At 35.8% G+C, this 16,142-nt stretch overlaps 2 protein-coding genes and 1 pseudogene across 5 annotated transcripts; all 3 read right to left on the bottom strand.

Annotated features, from left to right (window-relative positions):
* Positions 1 to 2,023: 2,023 nt before the first annotated feature.
* LOC110409667 (uncharacterized) lies at positions 2,024 to 5,000 on the bottom strand. Its single transcript, XM_021419101.1, has 4 exons — positions 4,766 to 5,000; positions 3,758 to 4,238; positions 3,259 to 3,467; positions 2,024 to 3,163 (listed from the first exon to the last, which is right to left on the bottom strand). The coding sequence occupies exons 1-4, from the start codon at positions 4,832 to 4,834 to the stop codon at positions 2,186 to 2,188; spliced, it is 1,737 nt and encodes a 578-aa protein (XP_021274776.1). The 5' UTR covers positions 4,835 to 5,000; the 3' UTR covers positions 2,024 to 2,185.
* Positions 5,001 to 6,824: 1,824 nt separating this feature from the next.
* Positions 6,825 to 9,122, bottom strand: LOC110410109 (tubulin alpha-1 chain pseudogene; annotated as a pseudogene). Of its 3 annotated transcripts, none has more exons than XR_016350727.1 (3): positions 7,765 to 9,122; positions 7,648 to 7,676; positions 6,825 to 7,539 (listed from the first exon to the last, which is right to left on the bottom strand). The product of XR_016350727.1 is annotated as a tubulin alpha-1 chain pseudogene, transcript variant X2 (transcript). The 3 variants fall into 3 exon arrangements; XR_016350728.1 differs by lacking the exon at positions 6,825 to 7,539 and having other exon boundaries at positions 7,599 to 7,676; positions 7,765 to 7,822; positions 7,936 to 9,122; XR_016350726.1 differs by lacking the exons at positions 7,648 to 7,676; positions 7,765 to 9,122 and having other exon boundaries at positions 6,825 to 7,599.
* Positions 9,123 to 12,795: 3,673 nt separating this feature from the next.
* On the bottom strand, positions 12,796 to 15,344 carry LOC110410104 (tubulin alpha-3 chain). Its single transcript, XM_021419699.2, has 4 exons — positions 15,102 to 15,344; positions 14,134 to 14,368; positions 13,679 to 14,049; positions 12,796 to 13,593 (listed from the first exon to the last, which is right to left on the bottom strand). The coding sequence occupies exons 1-4, from the start codon at positions 15,192 to 15,194 to the stop codon at positions 12,937 to 12,939; spliced, it is 1,356 nt and encodes a 451-aa protein (XP_021275374.1). The 5' UTR covers positions 15,195 to 15,344; the 3' UTR covers positions 12,796 to 12,936.
* Between the last annotated feature and the right edge of the window lie 798 nt (positions 15,345 to 16,142).

Here is a 16,142-nt window from a genome sequence, read left to right on the forward strand (position 1 = left end):
ATGTGGCTTTCATCCCTGATACCAAACGGACCCTTAAATTATTACATTTGCTAGAATCCTAGTGGATATTATTACTTCTGTTTTTGTATATTGAAATAGGATTGGTTTTTTCACAAGTGCATTGTTTTTGTGCAAGAAACACCTAATAATAATAGGACTCGTGCTGCTATACTTGGATTAATTCTTAATTCCTTCGCCACAACATTAGAATATTTTAAGAAATTTGATAAACACAAAGGCATTATTTGTATTAGCAAGTTAAGAATTGATGGATCATGGAAATAAGGAATTTAAAAAAATTCAAGAATTGATAGAAAATTTTTTGTACGATTTGGATTTCACACATCCAAATAAGGAACACAAGGGTATTATTTGTATTAGCAAGTCAAGAATTGATGGATTTACATGACTGCAGTTAGCCATATGTGTTTGAAATTCTTCCATGTCTTTGATATGAGGAAGATCATTGACGGTTATAACGAAAATTCAGTTTCTGAATCTGAGAATCACTGGCGACGTTGCAGCTAAGCCTTTGATTTTTGTGTGTGATTCTCAATAGGTTTTTATTTCTTCGTGTGTTGTTAGGCTTTAATTTTCTTTGCTGGTCTCAAGGGCGCTTGATTTCTTTGTATGGGCCTGGAAAGTAATGGAAGATTGATTTCTTTATATGGGTCCTGAAAGTGATGAAAGATTGCAGCATTCGGTTTCTTTTCAGAGGAAAGCAGAGTTGGCCCCGTTTGGACATTTCTTACCAGTATTTACCTTTTTTTTTTTATTTAAAAAAAATTAAAAGATGTGTTTAAAAAAGAATAAAATAATTATTTTTAAAAAATAATTATTATAAAATTTAATTGATAAGAACGGAATAGAGAATTATTTTTGCTTAATAAGAATAGGATAGTAAAAATAATTATCATATAATTTAATTGACAAGAATAAGATAAGAATTGTTATTATAAATTATTTCAATGTTTGATTGATATGATTAATTTGAGGATTAATTAAAAATAAATGATAAATAATAAAATACTTTTTATTATAATATTTAATTTTTAAATTAAATATTTATTATTTTAATAATTTCTTAAAATAGTAATAAATTGTTATTTAAATTTTAATATTATTATTTATTATATATTTTATTTTAAAACATTAATAATTTATAATTAAAATATTAATATCGATATTTTATTTATTCTTTATTTTTAAAATATTAAAATTTTAATTTTAATTTAATTTTTAAAATTAAAATGTTAACTTTTTATAATTTAGAAGTAAAACTACAAATTTTTTAATTTAAATTTATTTTAATTTTGTCTTTTTTTTTATTTTCTTTTTTCTCGTTGACAAGTTATGAGAGATGTAGCCAACCGGCGTAAGGGAGCACTAAATTAACACTGTCTGCAGTCGAATCTGGTCGTGGAGTGCCAATTTCGATCGCGTGAATCTGGTTAGAGAGCATTAGATTTGGCATTTTCGCAGCTGGATGTGATCGAGAACACCAGATCTAACGCTTCTGTAGCCACATGCAACGGAGGTGTTGGATTCAATGCTTTCGCGGCTCGATTTGGTCGGGGAGCACCAGATCGGCACCACCCAAGACCAAATCCAGCCATGAAGATATCGATTTTGCCCCCCACCGCCTCTGCTGTTGCCCTGTGCTATCCTCTGTGGTGGAAGAAATTTAGTGAGAGAAGGAGAAAGGCAAATGTGCGAAGAGAGAAAGAAATGAGAAAATTATAATTTTTTAGTATGATAATTTTTAAAATTATCTATTAACATTTTCAACTTATTTTTAACTTTCAGGAGTTTATTTATTTATTTATTTATTTATTGAAATCAGCAAGAATTATCATTACTAAAGAGGTCGGCAATGACTATTCCCCTTTTCCTTGAATCATTCTTTTTTTTTAAAAAAAAAAAAAGAATAAGAGAATTATTATTCTATTCTCGGGCCAGGCATGCTATAAATGTTGTTTGATAAATTACAAGTGGACAATCTGTGATAAATTTAATCAGTAAGACTTATATAGCACAACATTTGATGTGGGTCTTTGCCCTGGTTAAACCCTGCTATCCTCCAAAATTTTGGGCAAACCTCTTAAATGTCGACAAAACACAATTGTTTAAGCCCAATTGAGCAGAATCCATCCATCATCAACTACACTTGTCAAACAATTTTCTATCACCAGTTATCATATTGAGGCAGATCCTTGGGGCTAGTTCCTACTGCAGTATCCATCTTGTAAGCAACCTGATCTTTGGTTTGAGCAATTTCTTCAGCTTCTGAGCTAACATCATCTCCCACTTCCTCTTCATTCTCATCCTTTGCTGACCCTACTACGGCATCTTCAAGCTCATCTGAAGCATCCTCTTCATTCACAAAACTCCAGCTAGGGATGAGTTTTCCTGCTTGTCTGATTACACAGCCATTATCATAGAAACTTTGGGAGATCGTATTATGTATACTTCTCCGAGGCTGATCTTCAGGGTGGACACTAACAGGCCAACTAAGGGTTTCAACATTTGTTCCTCCCAGGTGTGTGATTGAAGCAACCTTGTTGTTTTCTTTAGGTTGCTGAGACAGAATCGAAACGGCAGCTTTAGACTCACCTACCTTATCACCACTACTTTTCATTTGTAAAGAGGAATTAGTATCAATTCCACAAATTTGTATGCCATTACCTCCCTGGTGAACTTGATTGTTGAATGCAGGCATCGGCAAATTACTTCCATTAACTTCCAAGTTAACACTGCTGTTTGTCATGACGAATGGGATCTTCTCACCATTATCTTTCTGGGTACTAGAAATGGACTGAACTGTTTTTTGTCTATCTTCCAACTTGTTCAGAGCAACTTTCTCAAAAACAAGAACTCTAGCCTCAGGTTGAACTTTACCTGCTGCAGGCTTTCTAGCTCTAGCTCGAGGATGAGACTCATCAGGAGAAGCTGACACATCAACTGAAGCAACTGATCTCTTAGGTCTCCCTCTCTTTGATGCTGCTCCAGATAAGCCAGTTCGAATAACTTGAGCAGCAGGCTCATCCACAGATGGTTTCAAAGATGAAATTTCAGCTTCAAGCTTTATTAAGCGGCTCTTGTAATCAGCTATTTCTGATTGCAATTGACCAATTACACTCCATAGCTGAACATTCTCAACTGACTGCAAATGGAAGCAGATAAAATAGCGTTATAATCATAGTTAGAAGAGGGGAAACCTAACTAAAATAACAGATTAGGTGAAGAAAAGACAACTACTTGAGCTTCCCAAAGTTGTTGGTGCTTCTGAGAAAGTTTTGTTGTAGGCCTGATTATTCCTCTCTGAGAGGATTCTCCAAAGGTTGCTGAGCAATTAGGCATTGCTGGTGGTGCTGAAGAAAAGTAGCCAAAACCTCCCGGGGAAGTATAGTTGAAAGATGGCTGAGATTGTTGACCATGAGCACACCAAGAAGAGGGATCCCAAGGACCTATTAACATGAAAACTCCACCATTATATATATGACTCAACTCATGCATTTAGCAACTTCTTGAAGAGTAATTTAGAGACTATGCAACATAAATTAGAACAATACACGAGTCAATGACTAATCATATAGCATCGTATATTCATTGATAATCAATTTTCAATCAAGGTGAGATGTTAAAAAGTCATTTTTCACTATTTACAATCATGCAGTATGACGTGAGATGATAAACATGAATCAGAAATAATTGCCTTGTCTTACTAGTTACTAAAGTACTTAAGTTGATATACTACCTGGAAAACCCGGGTATGGACCAAAATGGTAACAGAGATTTGGAACTTGCTGTTGGCTTCTTGAGATGGTTCCTCCAGTTATAGCAGAAGGTTGCCAGCTAGCATCAACTGTTGGAATGGAAGTGAATGACTGAAATGTGGCAGGCACACTTACTGCAGGAAAATGGTAACTATGTCGCTGAGGCAGCCAAAAGGGTGTGGTCGATTGGGCTAAATGCAATGTAGGTTGGCCCTGCAGGATTGGATGATTAGGGGTATTTGGCTGCAATGGTGCTACTTGCTGCCAACGACTTACAAGGCTTGGTGCACAAGGTCTTGGATTCAAGGAAGACTGCTCTGCAGCATGTTGAGTGGTGCACGTCCATTGAAGAATATGTGGGTATTGCTCATTTAAGGAAGAAAGATTTTCTTCTGAAGGGCTCCCAGTTTTGGTATTCTTTGCTGCAAGCGCCTCGTTGGATTGATTTTGTTCTTCCTTGCTCTGTCACGATTAAGTTCACCTCATTAAAATTGGAAAATAATATGCACACTCAACAACCTCACTCATCTCATTAAAGCCATCCATCAGCTGCAAAGTGGAAATGGATGCGTTAAATGGGATGAGAGGAGATAGTGATTGCTCATAACATTTAATTTTCATTGTAATTAATAGAAACATAAACACAAAAAAAAAACATAATTTTCTAGCACATACATTTAGCATTATGCAACTATTACAATTTGACCTGTTCAACACTATCGCCTAAAATTAGAAATCAAAACAATAGCAACAAAAGCATAGAGAATATGCACGAGTTCTCACTCCAATATGTTAAAATGAAAATTAGTCTTGTTCTTATCATCCAAAACAATGGGAAAACAATTCGACACTGAGATTTTTTCATTTTGTTCTTATCATCTGAAATACAGCGGGAGACGCCATGTTTAAATAGGGAGAACAAATAAAAAAAGCCTAACCCTTTTAAGAACAAAAAAAAAATTAAAAAAAAGAGAAGGAGAGGCACATACCAAGAGGTCATTTGAATCAGGTTCTTGACTAGGAGTCACAACTTTCTGATGCTTCTTCTTCTTTTCCATGGCATTAACTAAATAGTTTTTTAGAAGCTCAAAAACCTATCTTTTATGGATGAATGTGGAGAAAGTTAACTGCTGTAGGTAAAATGCTACATTACCCTAAAAAGAAGGAGAGCGAGAGAGAGGGAGGGAGAAAGAGAGGGTCAAAGCCATTAAAAGAGCAGGAAAAGAGCCCGAATGTCTTCTTCAGCACAAAGAGAATGTGAAGGAATATTTTACAGCTTTTTTCCCTGTTTCTTGTTCTTGCTGCAGACTTGTCCTTGTGTCTCTGTTGCAAATCAACCAATAATAGTAATTAAAAGGAAACAGAACAATATCATAAATAGTATTCCTTTCATGACTAAGTGATCATTATTTATTTATGAAATATTAGTTAGCGGTGAACACATTTTAAGGTTTATCAAAACCTATTTAAGTTTAATCTATTGCTTCAAAAAAGTACTGAAATTAGTGCATTGAACAAAAACATCAATAATAAGTTTACTTCATTCATTTATAGAGTGCGACAGAAAATGGCCCAGCACGTGCGGTAGAGTATTAAATGAAACATTTTTAGATCAAATGCTTGATATTTTTCTGTGGGCGATGAAGTGCAAATTTTCTCATGCAAGTAGTAAAAGTTTTGAAATTGCTTCGGTTTCAGCAAAATGCCTTGGAAACTAAGAAGCGGTGGCAGTTTTCCTCTTCCACTTGCAGCGGGCCAATGGGAACCATGAGGGGAGGACACAGGCAACATACATTGACTTGACAATGGCATGATAGTCATAACAACAAGGCATTGGTGAGCAGCTTTGGACGCTGATGTCTTGCCTTTTTTTTTTTTTATTTCCAATTTGCTTAATTTGTTAGCCACTGGCTTCTAATTCATGAAAATTATATACACAATGGACAGAGCAAGTAGCCAACTTCTACCCGAACCAACCAAAATTGTAGTACCAAGGTTTGTTTTATAATCATTGTGGAGGAGGGAAATATTTGTCCTAGCAGGGGAGCAAGAGCATGGAAAGGAACGTTTGCTGTGTGGGAGACCGCCCGCTCAAAATTTTACTTTGGTCAAAACTGCATTTTGTTTAGCTGGATAGGATCCGAAGCCCAAACAAGGATGCCTTTTCCCAATGCCTCCTCTAATTATGTACCTGCACGTGTGCTCTACGCAAGGGTGAAGAAAATTAGTAAAAGTACTAGTTTTCTAAAAACAAAAAAGAGAGGAAACGCCACGGAAAATGGAGAAGAAAAAGAAAGCGGACCATGTGAGCGAAGGAAACGCTTCAAGGCCCACTCATTCCCTCTGTCAAAATCCGGAGCCCAATGGGTTTTAACCCTGTGACAGATTAACCTTCATCTACTCTAAAACATGCCATTGCATTAAGCTTCGGCTCGCGATGGTATCCGGTGGGAGTTCCAAGGCAGGCCCTGGGACATTCGGGGTTCAGATTAGTGCTTATCGGTCGGGCCTTGGGACTTGGGAGGGTAAAGTCGATCTCACAATTGTCAAATTAAAAAAAAAAAACCATCCAATTTCGAAACCATCAATAGCTTTAGATATGCTTAGAATAAGATCAAAATGGACGTTTTAAACTACCACAAAAAAAAAATATGAAGAACTAATAACACGACAGAAGCATTACTTTCATAAAATAAATGTTATCAACTTAGCCACAGAAACAGCATACTTGTCATGAAATATGTGAATCCATCTAGAAAAGTAACAGCTATCGTGGCCCTGCATTCCCGATTTCAAACTCTACTTGAAATAGGAGCCTTACCCTCTGATAAAGGTAGCTCAAACCTTCCTCTATTAATGATAAAAAATTGTCACACAAACACCTAAACAAAATGTAGATTTCAGCCACTTAAATTGGAAACACAAACTGACATCTACCAATCAACCTGTTCTGAAACTTATTAAACAACCATATCAGGGTTCATACTTCATAATACCATATTACGCGTGCTGTTAAAAGTGATGCTATTTCATATGAATAAGCGAATCTTAGAACACAATGCCACAAGCATATCATTGATAAAAGTTTTAGTGCAGCAACAAAGCCAAGCTACTTCAACAAAGCAAAGCAGCACCTCAAGTAAGATAACTAGAATACATGTCCAACTATTATGAAAGCATAGTAACACCAGACATCACTCAAGAAAAGCAGACTAAAGGTCCAGAAAACACATTCAATTCTAGTACTCATCTCCCTCATCACCATCTTCACCCTCAGCAGACTCAGCACCAACCTCCTCGTAATCCTTCTCCAAGGCAGCAAGATCCTCACGGGCTTCAGAGAACTCACCTTCCTCCATGCCCTCACCAACATACCAGTGCACAAATGCCCTCTTTGCATACATGAGGTCAAACTTGTAGTCAATACAAGATAACACCTCTGCAACACTGGTGGAGTTGGAGATCATACACACAGCTCTCTGCACCTTAGCAAGATCACCACCTGGAACAACAGTTGGCGGCTGGTAGTTAATGCCACACTTGAATCCAGTTGAGCACCGGTCAACAAATTGGATGGTACGCTTAGTTTTGATGGTGGCCACAGCTGCATTGACATCCCTCGTCCCCACATCACCTCTATACATCAAGCAGCCAGCCATGTACTTGCCATGGCGAGGATCACACTTGGCAATCATCGATGAGGGCTCAAATGCACTGTTGGTGATCTCTGCAACAGAGAGCTGCTCATGGTAGACCTTCTCAGCTGAGATGACAGCAGCATCAGAAGAAAGCATGAAGTGAATCCTCGGGTATATATGGCACAAGGTTGGTTTGAAATTCACTCACATCCACATTTAAGGCACCATCATACCTTAAGCAGGCAGTCAGTGATTATATCACCTAAGTCATCAGTCGAAAGAAGATTAGTCCATATTCCCTGATAAGACAAAGTAGCTAGATATTCAACAGACATGACAACAAAATATACCTGAGAAACTAGACGGTTAAGGTTGGTGTAAGTAGGACGTTCAATGTCAAGAGAGCGCCTGCATATATCATATATGGCTTCATTATCAAGTAACACAGCAACATCTGTATGTTCCAGGAGGAAATGGCTAGAGAGAACACTGTTATAGGGCTCAACAATAGAGGTTGAAACCTGTGGTGATGGATACACAGTGAACACAAGCTTGGACTTCTTGCCATAGTCCACTGAGAGACGTTCCAGCAGAAGGGAACCAAGTCCTGAACCAGTACCTTCACCAACAGCGTTAAAAACAAGGAACCCTTGTATACATTGGTATGTTCTTTAGCTTTTCTTAAACACTGAGACATTGGAATTAGGAAAATTATTCTTCTTCCAAGAATAAGATATTATCACTAGCTATAACTTACATGATCAATTAACTACTAGTGTTGGCATGAATTCCTATTCCTGGGTTGTAATCATGAAGCTACTTTGTGTTAAAGGAGAGATCACACAATAACAAAACCTGTATGCTTTCTGATATGTTTACATCGATATTTATGACATATTATATAGCTTTAGAAGATTAGTGAAGTACCAAACGAACCGTTGGTGGTCAATCTTGCTGCACAGAGCATACCAGTAATATGAAAAAATTGGCCCACCGTTAGATTAGAATTTTGAGGCTTGCATCATATTGTCCACACGTGCAATTCTTTTGCCAAATGTCCAAAATTGAGCAGGCCAACTGTCAACCGAAGAGCCGTTTGCGAAGGAACAGTTTTCAGTCTCTCTATTGGTAATTTATCCGTGTCTATAATTGAGAGTTATAAAAATTTGAAACTTAAAGGCATAATATTTTTAAATTAATTCTTAAACTTTTTTTTTTTAAAAAGGCGGTAAGATATCTCATTAATAAAGTAGAAGATAACAGGAAGCGGGCATACCCTCCCTTTGTACAGAACTGCATAAACAGAAAGAGCAGCAGCAAGGTATCCCAAAATTAGGCTGCACAAGAGTGTGAGAAAGAACAGGCACCATAATAGCCTTAACAATGGACGGCGGCTAACGGCCCCTATACAGTCTTTAAAAATTCCTATCCGATGAAACAAAAGAGAGAGCGAGCAGACCAGCAACCAGCAAAAGGAGAAGAGATACAAAGTTAACAGCAGCTTCAAGAGGTCGGGGCATAGGAAGGAACATACCAGTGGAGTGCAAAAGCAGGGAGATGAGGATCAGGGGTGATTATCAAGTATCCAAAGAAAATCAACAGGTCGGAGCACACCTTCCTTTGCAAGTGAATCAGCAACGTCATTTGAGGAAGGTGGGATGCGTTTCATAGACCACCTATCTATCTTGGCAAGGAGAGAGCGCGTTTGGAGAATGATAGATCTCAATCGCCACGGTGCATCATTGGGATTTAATATCCACTTAACCGTGTTACAGCTATCACATTTTAAAATTTTTAATTAGATTCAATCAAAAATTTTTTTATATTAAATTAAATATATTTTTATATTTTTATTTTAAATCAAATAAATTTATATTATTTGTTATTTTATGTCATGTTATGTTTATAAGAAATATTAATATATCATAATTAATGATGATGTGATATGTTAATATATTATAATTAATAATAATATGATATGATAATGTAATATACATGTGACATTATAACATGCTGATGAGGTATTTTTACTCTACATGTTAGTATCATGTTATAATTATGTGAATATAAAATTATCAGTGTAATAAAAAATAAATTTATTTAAATTTTTTAAATAAGTTAAGAGTTGTTTTAGGCATTATGCCAGAATTAAAACGACATAATTTTATATACTCAAACTCCTAATAAGAAGAGGACTTAGGCTGGTATAAGTGAATTAATTTCTAGGGCACAAATTAATTATTTGATCTATTACTATTATAATTATTAGTATAATAGTTCTAATACCAAAAGTCTGAAACTAGGCTTTCCCAAAAAAGTACTGAGACTATAATTTATGTAAATAAATATAGATGCCCTAAATCAAGACATTAAGTATTCATAAGAGCTTCTACAACAAGAAAGCCACTATTGTTTTCAGTAAGTTTTCGACATCTCTGTTTTCATCTTTTTCTTAATAATTTATCAGTTGAGTAACAGAATACTATCGTATATCAAGACTTAAAATTCAATTATGTTTTTTTTTATTTTCTTAAAAACTGAGATGTTGGTATTACAATGTATTAATCTTCTTGCAGGAAATTATCACTAACTATATCTTATATGATCAATTAATTACTTATATTTGGTATGAATTCATATTCCTGCTTTGTAATCATGTTTGTGTTATTGGACAGATCATATAATAAAACTTTTATTCTTTGCGATAAGTTTATATTGGTGTTTATGACATAGTATGTAGTCACGTACTGCTCAAAAGCTGTAGAAGATTAGTGAAGTTGGAAACTCATGGTTGGTAACTAATCTTGCTGTACAAATGTACTAGTGTTATGAAAATATTTGCCCACCGTCATATTAAAGCTTCCAGGCTTGCATCATATTGCAAAGCATCTTCTTAATATTGTAGTATGTACAAATTGAGGTTTGGGTTTTGATTGATTTTTTCTGTTTTCTTTGCCTAGGTTTCTTGCCTTTTAAGAATGGGTAAGAGAAGTTTTCAAATAATTGAACTTTGGTGGAGCTTAAGTTCTGTTACCTGACATGGCAATCTTTATAGGTCAACATCCTATCTTATTTTTTGGTTTTAACATTGTAAATCAATTCAACAATTATTAGTATAATAATCCTAATACCAAAAGGACTCGGTCCACCATTTAGGTATATAAACATACTTCCTTCACCTTTTGATTATGCAGATTCTCCATCTCCATGGCTGTGTTCATTCCGTAAGGCTGGAAATAACATGGAGAAATGCAAATTCTTTCATCCCATGCACAATGTCGCTTATGAGATCAAAATTAATCCAGAAGTATCGAATGTTACAATCTTGTTCTCAGGATATGGTTGGTTGCCACTTTCTAAGGGTTATGGACAATTATTTTTATTTGATCTTGTCACAAAACAGAGCATTGACCTTCCTGATTGTACTGAAGATATGGTATCGGTGATGTCATTCACCCCTTCTCCGGCTTCTCCTGATTGTTTGGTAGTTGGATTATCATCTGTGGGTGACGTAGGCACCTCCTTCACTTACAAACTCGGAGAAGATAGTTGGAATGTATATTTCATTGAACTCGACAGACCATTTCTAACAAAAGATTGTTCTCTATTGTTTGGACGGGAAAGGGTGTTTAATAGAATTCAATCCTAATGAACCTGACCAAAGTTGGGCTACTTATAAAATGCGCCTCCCTGAGCGAGAGTCAGCAGCTAATCAAACTTCTATGCTGGAAAAAGAAGATGAGTTGTTGGCTGTTTTGATTACAGAGGATTCAAGAAGTGTTCATGTCTATAAGTGGGATGATGAGCAGAAGATGTTCCAGCCAATAAAAAGTTTAGGAGACTACATGCTATTCGTTAGTCATGGTGCATCATTTTCCGAAAGAGCTACTGTGAGAGGAACGGGAAACAAAATCTTTTTTCCAACATTTTTCGGCAGAAATGGCTCATACGCATTTTACTCGCTTGCTACCAAGAAATACCATTCTTTCTTGAATAACTATTCTCGTGAAAATTCTTATGGAATGAGGGAACTTCATAATAGCTTTTGGTATAGACCACCCATGACATGTAATAAAAATTTAGAGTGATAGTATATTTTTAAAATAGTTTAGGAATACGATTTTTCTTGCTTTGAGATTTAATAGTTCAAATCTATTTTTGTCTTACAATTATTAGATTGTCAAACTTTTGTTACTATGGGCATTTTTTGGTTATATTATCAAACTTTTTATTGAATTGTGCTTGTTTATTTTGTAATTGTCACATGATATTCAAGGTCTGTAATAGATTTAAAAATGAATTGATTAAAAGAAAAGCTAATTGTGCTAACGAAAAATAATTTATAAATTCAACATTAATCTTATTTATTTATTATTTTATTTTCTTATTATCATGTGTAGGTAAAAAGATTCAAAAAACTATTTAACCATTTATCCGTTTAAATATGATTTTATTTTGTTAGTTGGTTTAACATTATAAATCGATTGAAGGTTGTGCTTTGATTTAGAATTTTTTTTTTTTTAGTATTTGGTAAGGGTATAGCAATGGGTCAAAATTTGGCTGATTCATGGTTACGTAAAGTAATATAATTTTATAGCAATATAATTTATATAAACTCATGATTTACAATAAAATCTTTATAAATTAATATTTTTGAAATCATGAAAATTTATTAATTAAATGAAATTTTATTTAATTAATAAATTATTAATTTATACATTAATTAATAAAAAATTAATTTATCAAAAGTATTTATTTTTTTTAAACTTGGAACTTAACACATATATTTGTATATTATGATTATATGAATACTATCTAATTATTAAATTATGAATTATTATTATTTTATCGAGTTTTTAAAATGCATTATTATCATTGATTTTATCAAAAATTTTTGGAGAGTTATGAAATTGAGATATCAAAGCCAAAGAAGATAAATACTTTAGACACAATTAATCTTGCAATCTTGGCTTGTACAATAAATGTTCAAGCAAGTAAAATTACAAATTGTTTTTGACATTGTAAAATAAATGTTATAAATTTTTCCAGAGAAACAGCATACTTGGATGACAAATGTGAATCCATCCAGAAAAGTAACAGCTATTGTGGACTGCATGCCCGACTTCAAACTTTTTCTGAAATTGGAGCCTTACCCCTCTGATAAGTGTAGCTCAAACCTTTCTGTTTTTATGATACAAAATTATCACACAAACACTTAGACAGAAAGTAGATTTCAGCTACTACGATTGGAAACACGAACAGATATCTACCGATCAACCTATTCTGAAACTTATTAAACAGCCATTTAAGGGCTTATACTTCATAACACCATAATACGTGTACTGTTCAAAGTGATGCCATTTCATATGAATAAGCAAATCTTAGAACACAAAGCCACAAGCATATTTCATTGATAACAGTTTTAGTGCAGCAACAAAGTCAAGCTACTTCAACAAAGCAAAACAGCACCAGACATCACTCAAGAAAAGCAGACTGAAGGACCAGAAACACACATTCAATTCTTAGTACTCATCTCCCTCATCACCATCTTCACCCTCAGCAGACTCAGCACCAACCTCCTCGTAATCCTTCTCCAAGGCAGCAAGATCCTCACGAGCCTCAGAGAACTCACCTTCCTCCATGCCCTCACCAACATACCAGTGCACAAATGCCCTCTTTGCATACATGAGGTCAAACTTGTGGTCAATACGAGAGAACACCTCTGCAACACTGGTGGAGTTGGAGATCATACACACAGCTCTCTGCACCTTAGCAAGATCACCACCCGGAACTACAGTTGGAGGCTGGTAGTTAATGCCACACTTGAATCCAGTTGGGCACCAGTCAACAAATTGGATGGTGCGCTTAGTTTTGATGGTGGCCACAGCAGCATTGACATCCTTAGGCACCACATCACCTCTGTACATTAAGCAGCAAGCCATGTACTTGCCATGGCGAGGATCACACTTGGCCATCATCGATGAGGGCTCAAATGCACTGTTGGTGATCTCTGCAACAGACAGCTGCTCATGGTAGGCCTTCTCAGCTGAGATGACAGGAGCATAAGAAGAAAGCATGAAGTGAATCCTGGGGTATGGCACAAGGTTGGTCTGAAATTCAGTCACATCCACATTTAAGGCACCATCAAACCTCAAGGAGGCAGTCAGTGATGATATCACCTAAATCATCAATCGAAAGAAGATTAGTCCATATTCCCTGATAAGACAAAAGTAGATATTCAACAGACAAGACAACAAAATATACCTGAGAAACAAGGCGGTTAAGGTTGGTGTAAGTAGGACGCTCAATGTCAAGAGAGCGCCTGCATATATCATATATGGCTTCATTATCAAGTAACACAGCAACATCTGTATGTTCCAGAAGGGAATGGGTAGAGAGGACACTGTTATAGGGCTCAACAACAGAGGTTGAAACCTGTGGTGAGGGATACACAGTGAACCCAAGCTTGGACTTCTTGCCATAGTCCACTGATAGACGTTCCAGCAGAAGGGAACCAAGTCCTGAACCAGTACCCCCACCAACAGCATTAAAAACAAGGAACCCTTGTAGACCAGTACAGTTGTCAGCAAGCTTGCGGATGCGGTCCAAGCAAAGATCAACGATCTCTTTCCCAACTGAGATAAAAAGAAGCCAGTTTAAGCAATCAACATTTCAAGCAGTAAGAATAATAGAGAAATGAAGAGGACAAGAATTATTACTGGTATAATGGCCACGAGCAAAATTGTTAGCTGCATCTTCCTTGCCACTAATGAGCTGTTCAGGGTGGAAGAGTTGGCGGTATGTTCCGGTCCTAACCTCATCAATTACAGTGGGCTCAAGATCTACAAAAACTGCACGAGGGACGTGCTTTCCAGAACCAGTTTCACTAAAGAAGGTGTTGAAAGCATCATCTCCTCCACCAACGGTTGTATCACTTGGCATCTGGCCATCAGGCTATACAAAGACAAAATATAAGTTTTAGAAATTTTATAGAAGCTGAAAATAGCAATAGTGCCAGCAACCAATGAAGGAGTGGCGAGCTCATAAACTATTTCATTAAATTCATTATCGTACAGTTAGGATTAGCTCTTCAAAACCCACAAAACAATTATAGCAAGTGTTAAAGCGGTTGGTTCTAATGTTTTAGAGGACAAATTCATCAGCCAAATTCGACACCATGGCAATAAGCAAAAACCAAGTCACACTGTGGCTTAAAAATTAAAGCAACAAGCAAATCTGCCAGAAGAGAAAAGCCAAAAATGCATAATCAGACTGTTACTAATTGAAACAATTGCTTTCAGGAAAGTGCTAGATCTTTTGAAAATGAAATAGGATAAAATAAACTTTAAGATCCAACTTGTAAAGATTAATGGATTGAAAATCGCATGTTAATTAACCTTTCATTTACATTCAGTTGATGATGCGGACATTATTTCACAGATTAGCACCAATCATGAAATGCGATGTAAACTATAATTATTTTCGTAGATCAATCTAAAAAAGAATAAATCAAACGAAATTCAATACTGAATCAACAATAATCGCCAATTTATATCAGATAAGCATGAAAATCAGACATAAAAATGTGCATCCGGCCCTAAAACTTTAGCATTTTACCAAAATGTATTCAAAATTGAAACTATCGATCTACACAACAAATTATCCAGCAAAGAGATAGAAAATTCACCTGAATGCCGTGCTCAAGACAGTAAAGCTCCCAGCAGGCATTGCCAACCTGAATACCGGCCTGGCCGATGTGGATCGAAATGCACTCTCTCATTTTCTCTGAGAAAACAGAAAATCAACCGAGAAAAAGGAAATGAAAGAAAATGGTATCGATAATGAAAGAGAAAGAGAACGGCGTTTATGAAGACGCCTTTCTTTCGAAATTTTTTGCTTCTCCAATGCGGAAATGCGATGGAGGATTTGGTCTCCCTGGTGCCCTTTATATAGTTGGCGAGGACGTAAAAATGTCAAAATGGAGATGATTTTACCGTGGTTAGATTGACCTGCCAGTGGAGAATTCTTATTGGCCAGGGTTAACGACTTTAAAATTAACTCGGGGTATGGTCCCTTTTTAGCGGGATTTTCCATTAACGGCACCATTTCAAAATTCTTGCAGGAAACGACGTCGGTTCATCGATAGCATGCCGGTTTTAGGGGTTTTTTTTGACCAAATAGAAATGCTTAACATGACAAACTTGAAACTTTTCCCCTCTTGTATAAAGGAATAGTAAAATAAATCTATAATTTAGGCAACCAAATATAAAAAATAATTTTTAAAAAAAAGTCTGAAAAGGGTAGGCCAATTACATCAACAGGGCAAATGTTGCTGTGATGGGGTTGACAATTTAGACACCCTTGGGTTGTAAGCCAAGCGTTCATGATGTGATCTATAAGCGGATACCTGCCATCTCCAATAAATAAGAGTATCAATGTAGCAGAATGCAAGTTATGCACCTTGAGTGCATTCTTTTTGGTGCAGTTTTTCGATCAAAGAAGCATCAACTTTTCGCTTGATCAAATAGGAAGGAAATTATGTTCTGCTTCATGATCAGATAAGCTGTCATATCTCAAATTTATGTATCTTATCAATTGAGATTTACCTTTTTTAAGAAATGGTATGTTACCACTTAAACATAGATTGAAAGGTAGATAGGAGCATGGTACTGCATTTTCGCCTGTAAATGCTATATACAGAAATGGTGAAATTTCTTGGAAGCAGAAA

This window comes from Theobroma umbraticum, unplaced genomic scaffold (genome assembly GCF_002168275.2).
Source record: "Theobroma umbraticum cultivar Fairchild unplaced genomic scaffold, ASM216827v3 scaffold_44.0, whole genome shotgun sequence".
Taxonomy (NCBI): domain Eukaryota; kingdom Viridiplantae; phylum Streptophyta; class Magnoliopsida; order Malvales; family Malvaceae; genus Theobroma; species Theobroma umbraticum.

Excerpts from the sequence above, each read along its gene's own strand:
- LOC110409667 (XM_021419101.1), bottom strand. The coding sequence starts at position 4,834 with ATGGAAAAGAAGAAGAAGCATCAGAAAGTTGTGACTCCTAGTCAAGAA. Across the intron at positions 4,239-4,765 it reads CTGATTCAAATGACCTCTTG|AGCAAGGAAGAACAAAATCA; the intron begins GTATGTGCCTCT and ends TAATCGTGACAG. Across the intron at positions 3,164-3,258 it reads AACAACTTTGGGAAGCTCAA|TCAGTTGAGAATGTTCAGCT; the intron begins GTAGTTGTCTTT and ends TTCCATTTGCAG.
- LOC110410104 (XM_021419699.2), bottom strand. The coding sequence starts at position 15,194 with ATGAGAGAGTGCATTTCGATCCACATCGGCCAGGCCGGTATTCAGGTT. Across the intron at positions 14,369-15,101 it reads GTCTTGAGCACGGCATTCAG|CCTGATGGCCAGATGCCAAG; the intron begins GTGAATTTTCTA and ends GTCTTTGTATAG. Across the intron at positions 14,050-14,133 it reads TGCTCGTGGCCATTATACCA|TTGGGAAAGAGATCGTTGAT; the intron begins GTAATAATTCTT and ends TTTTTATCTCAG.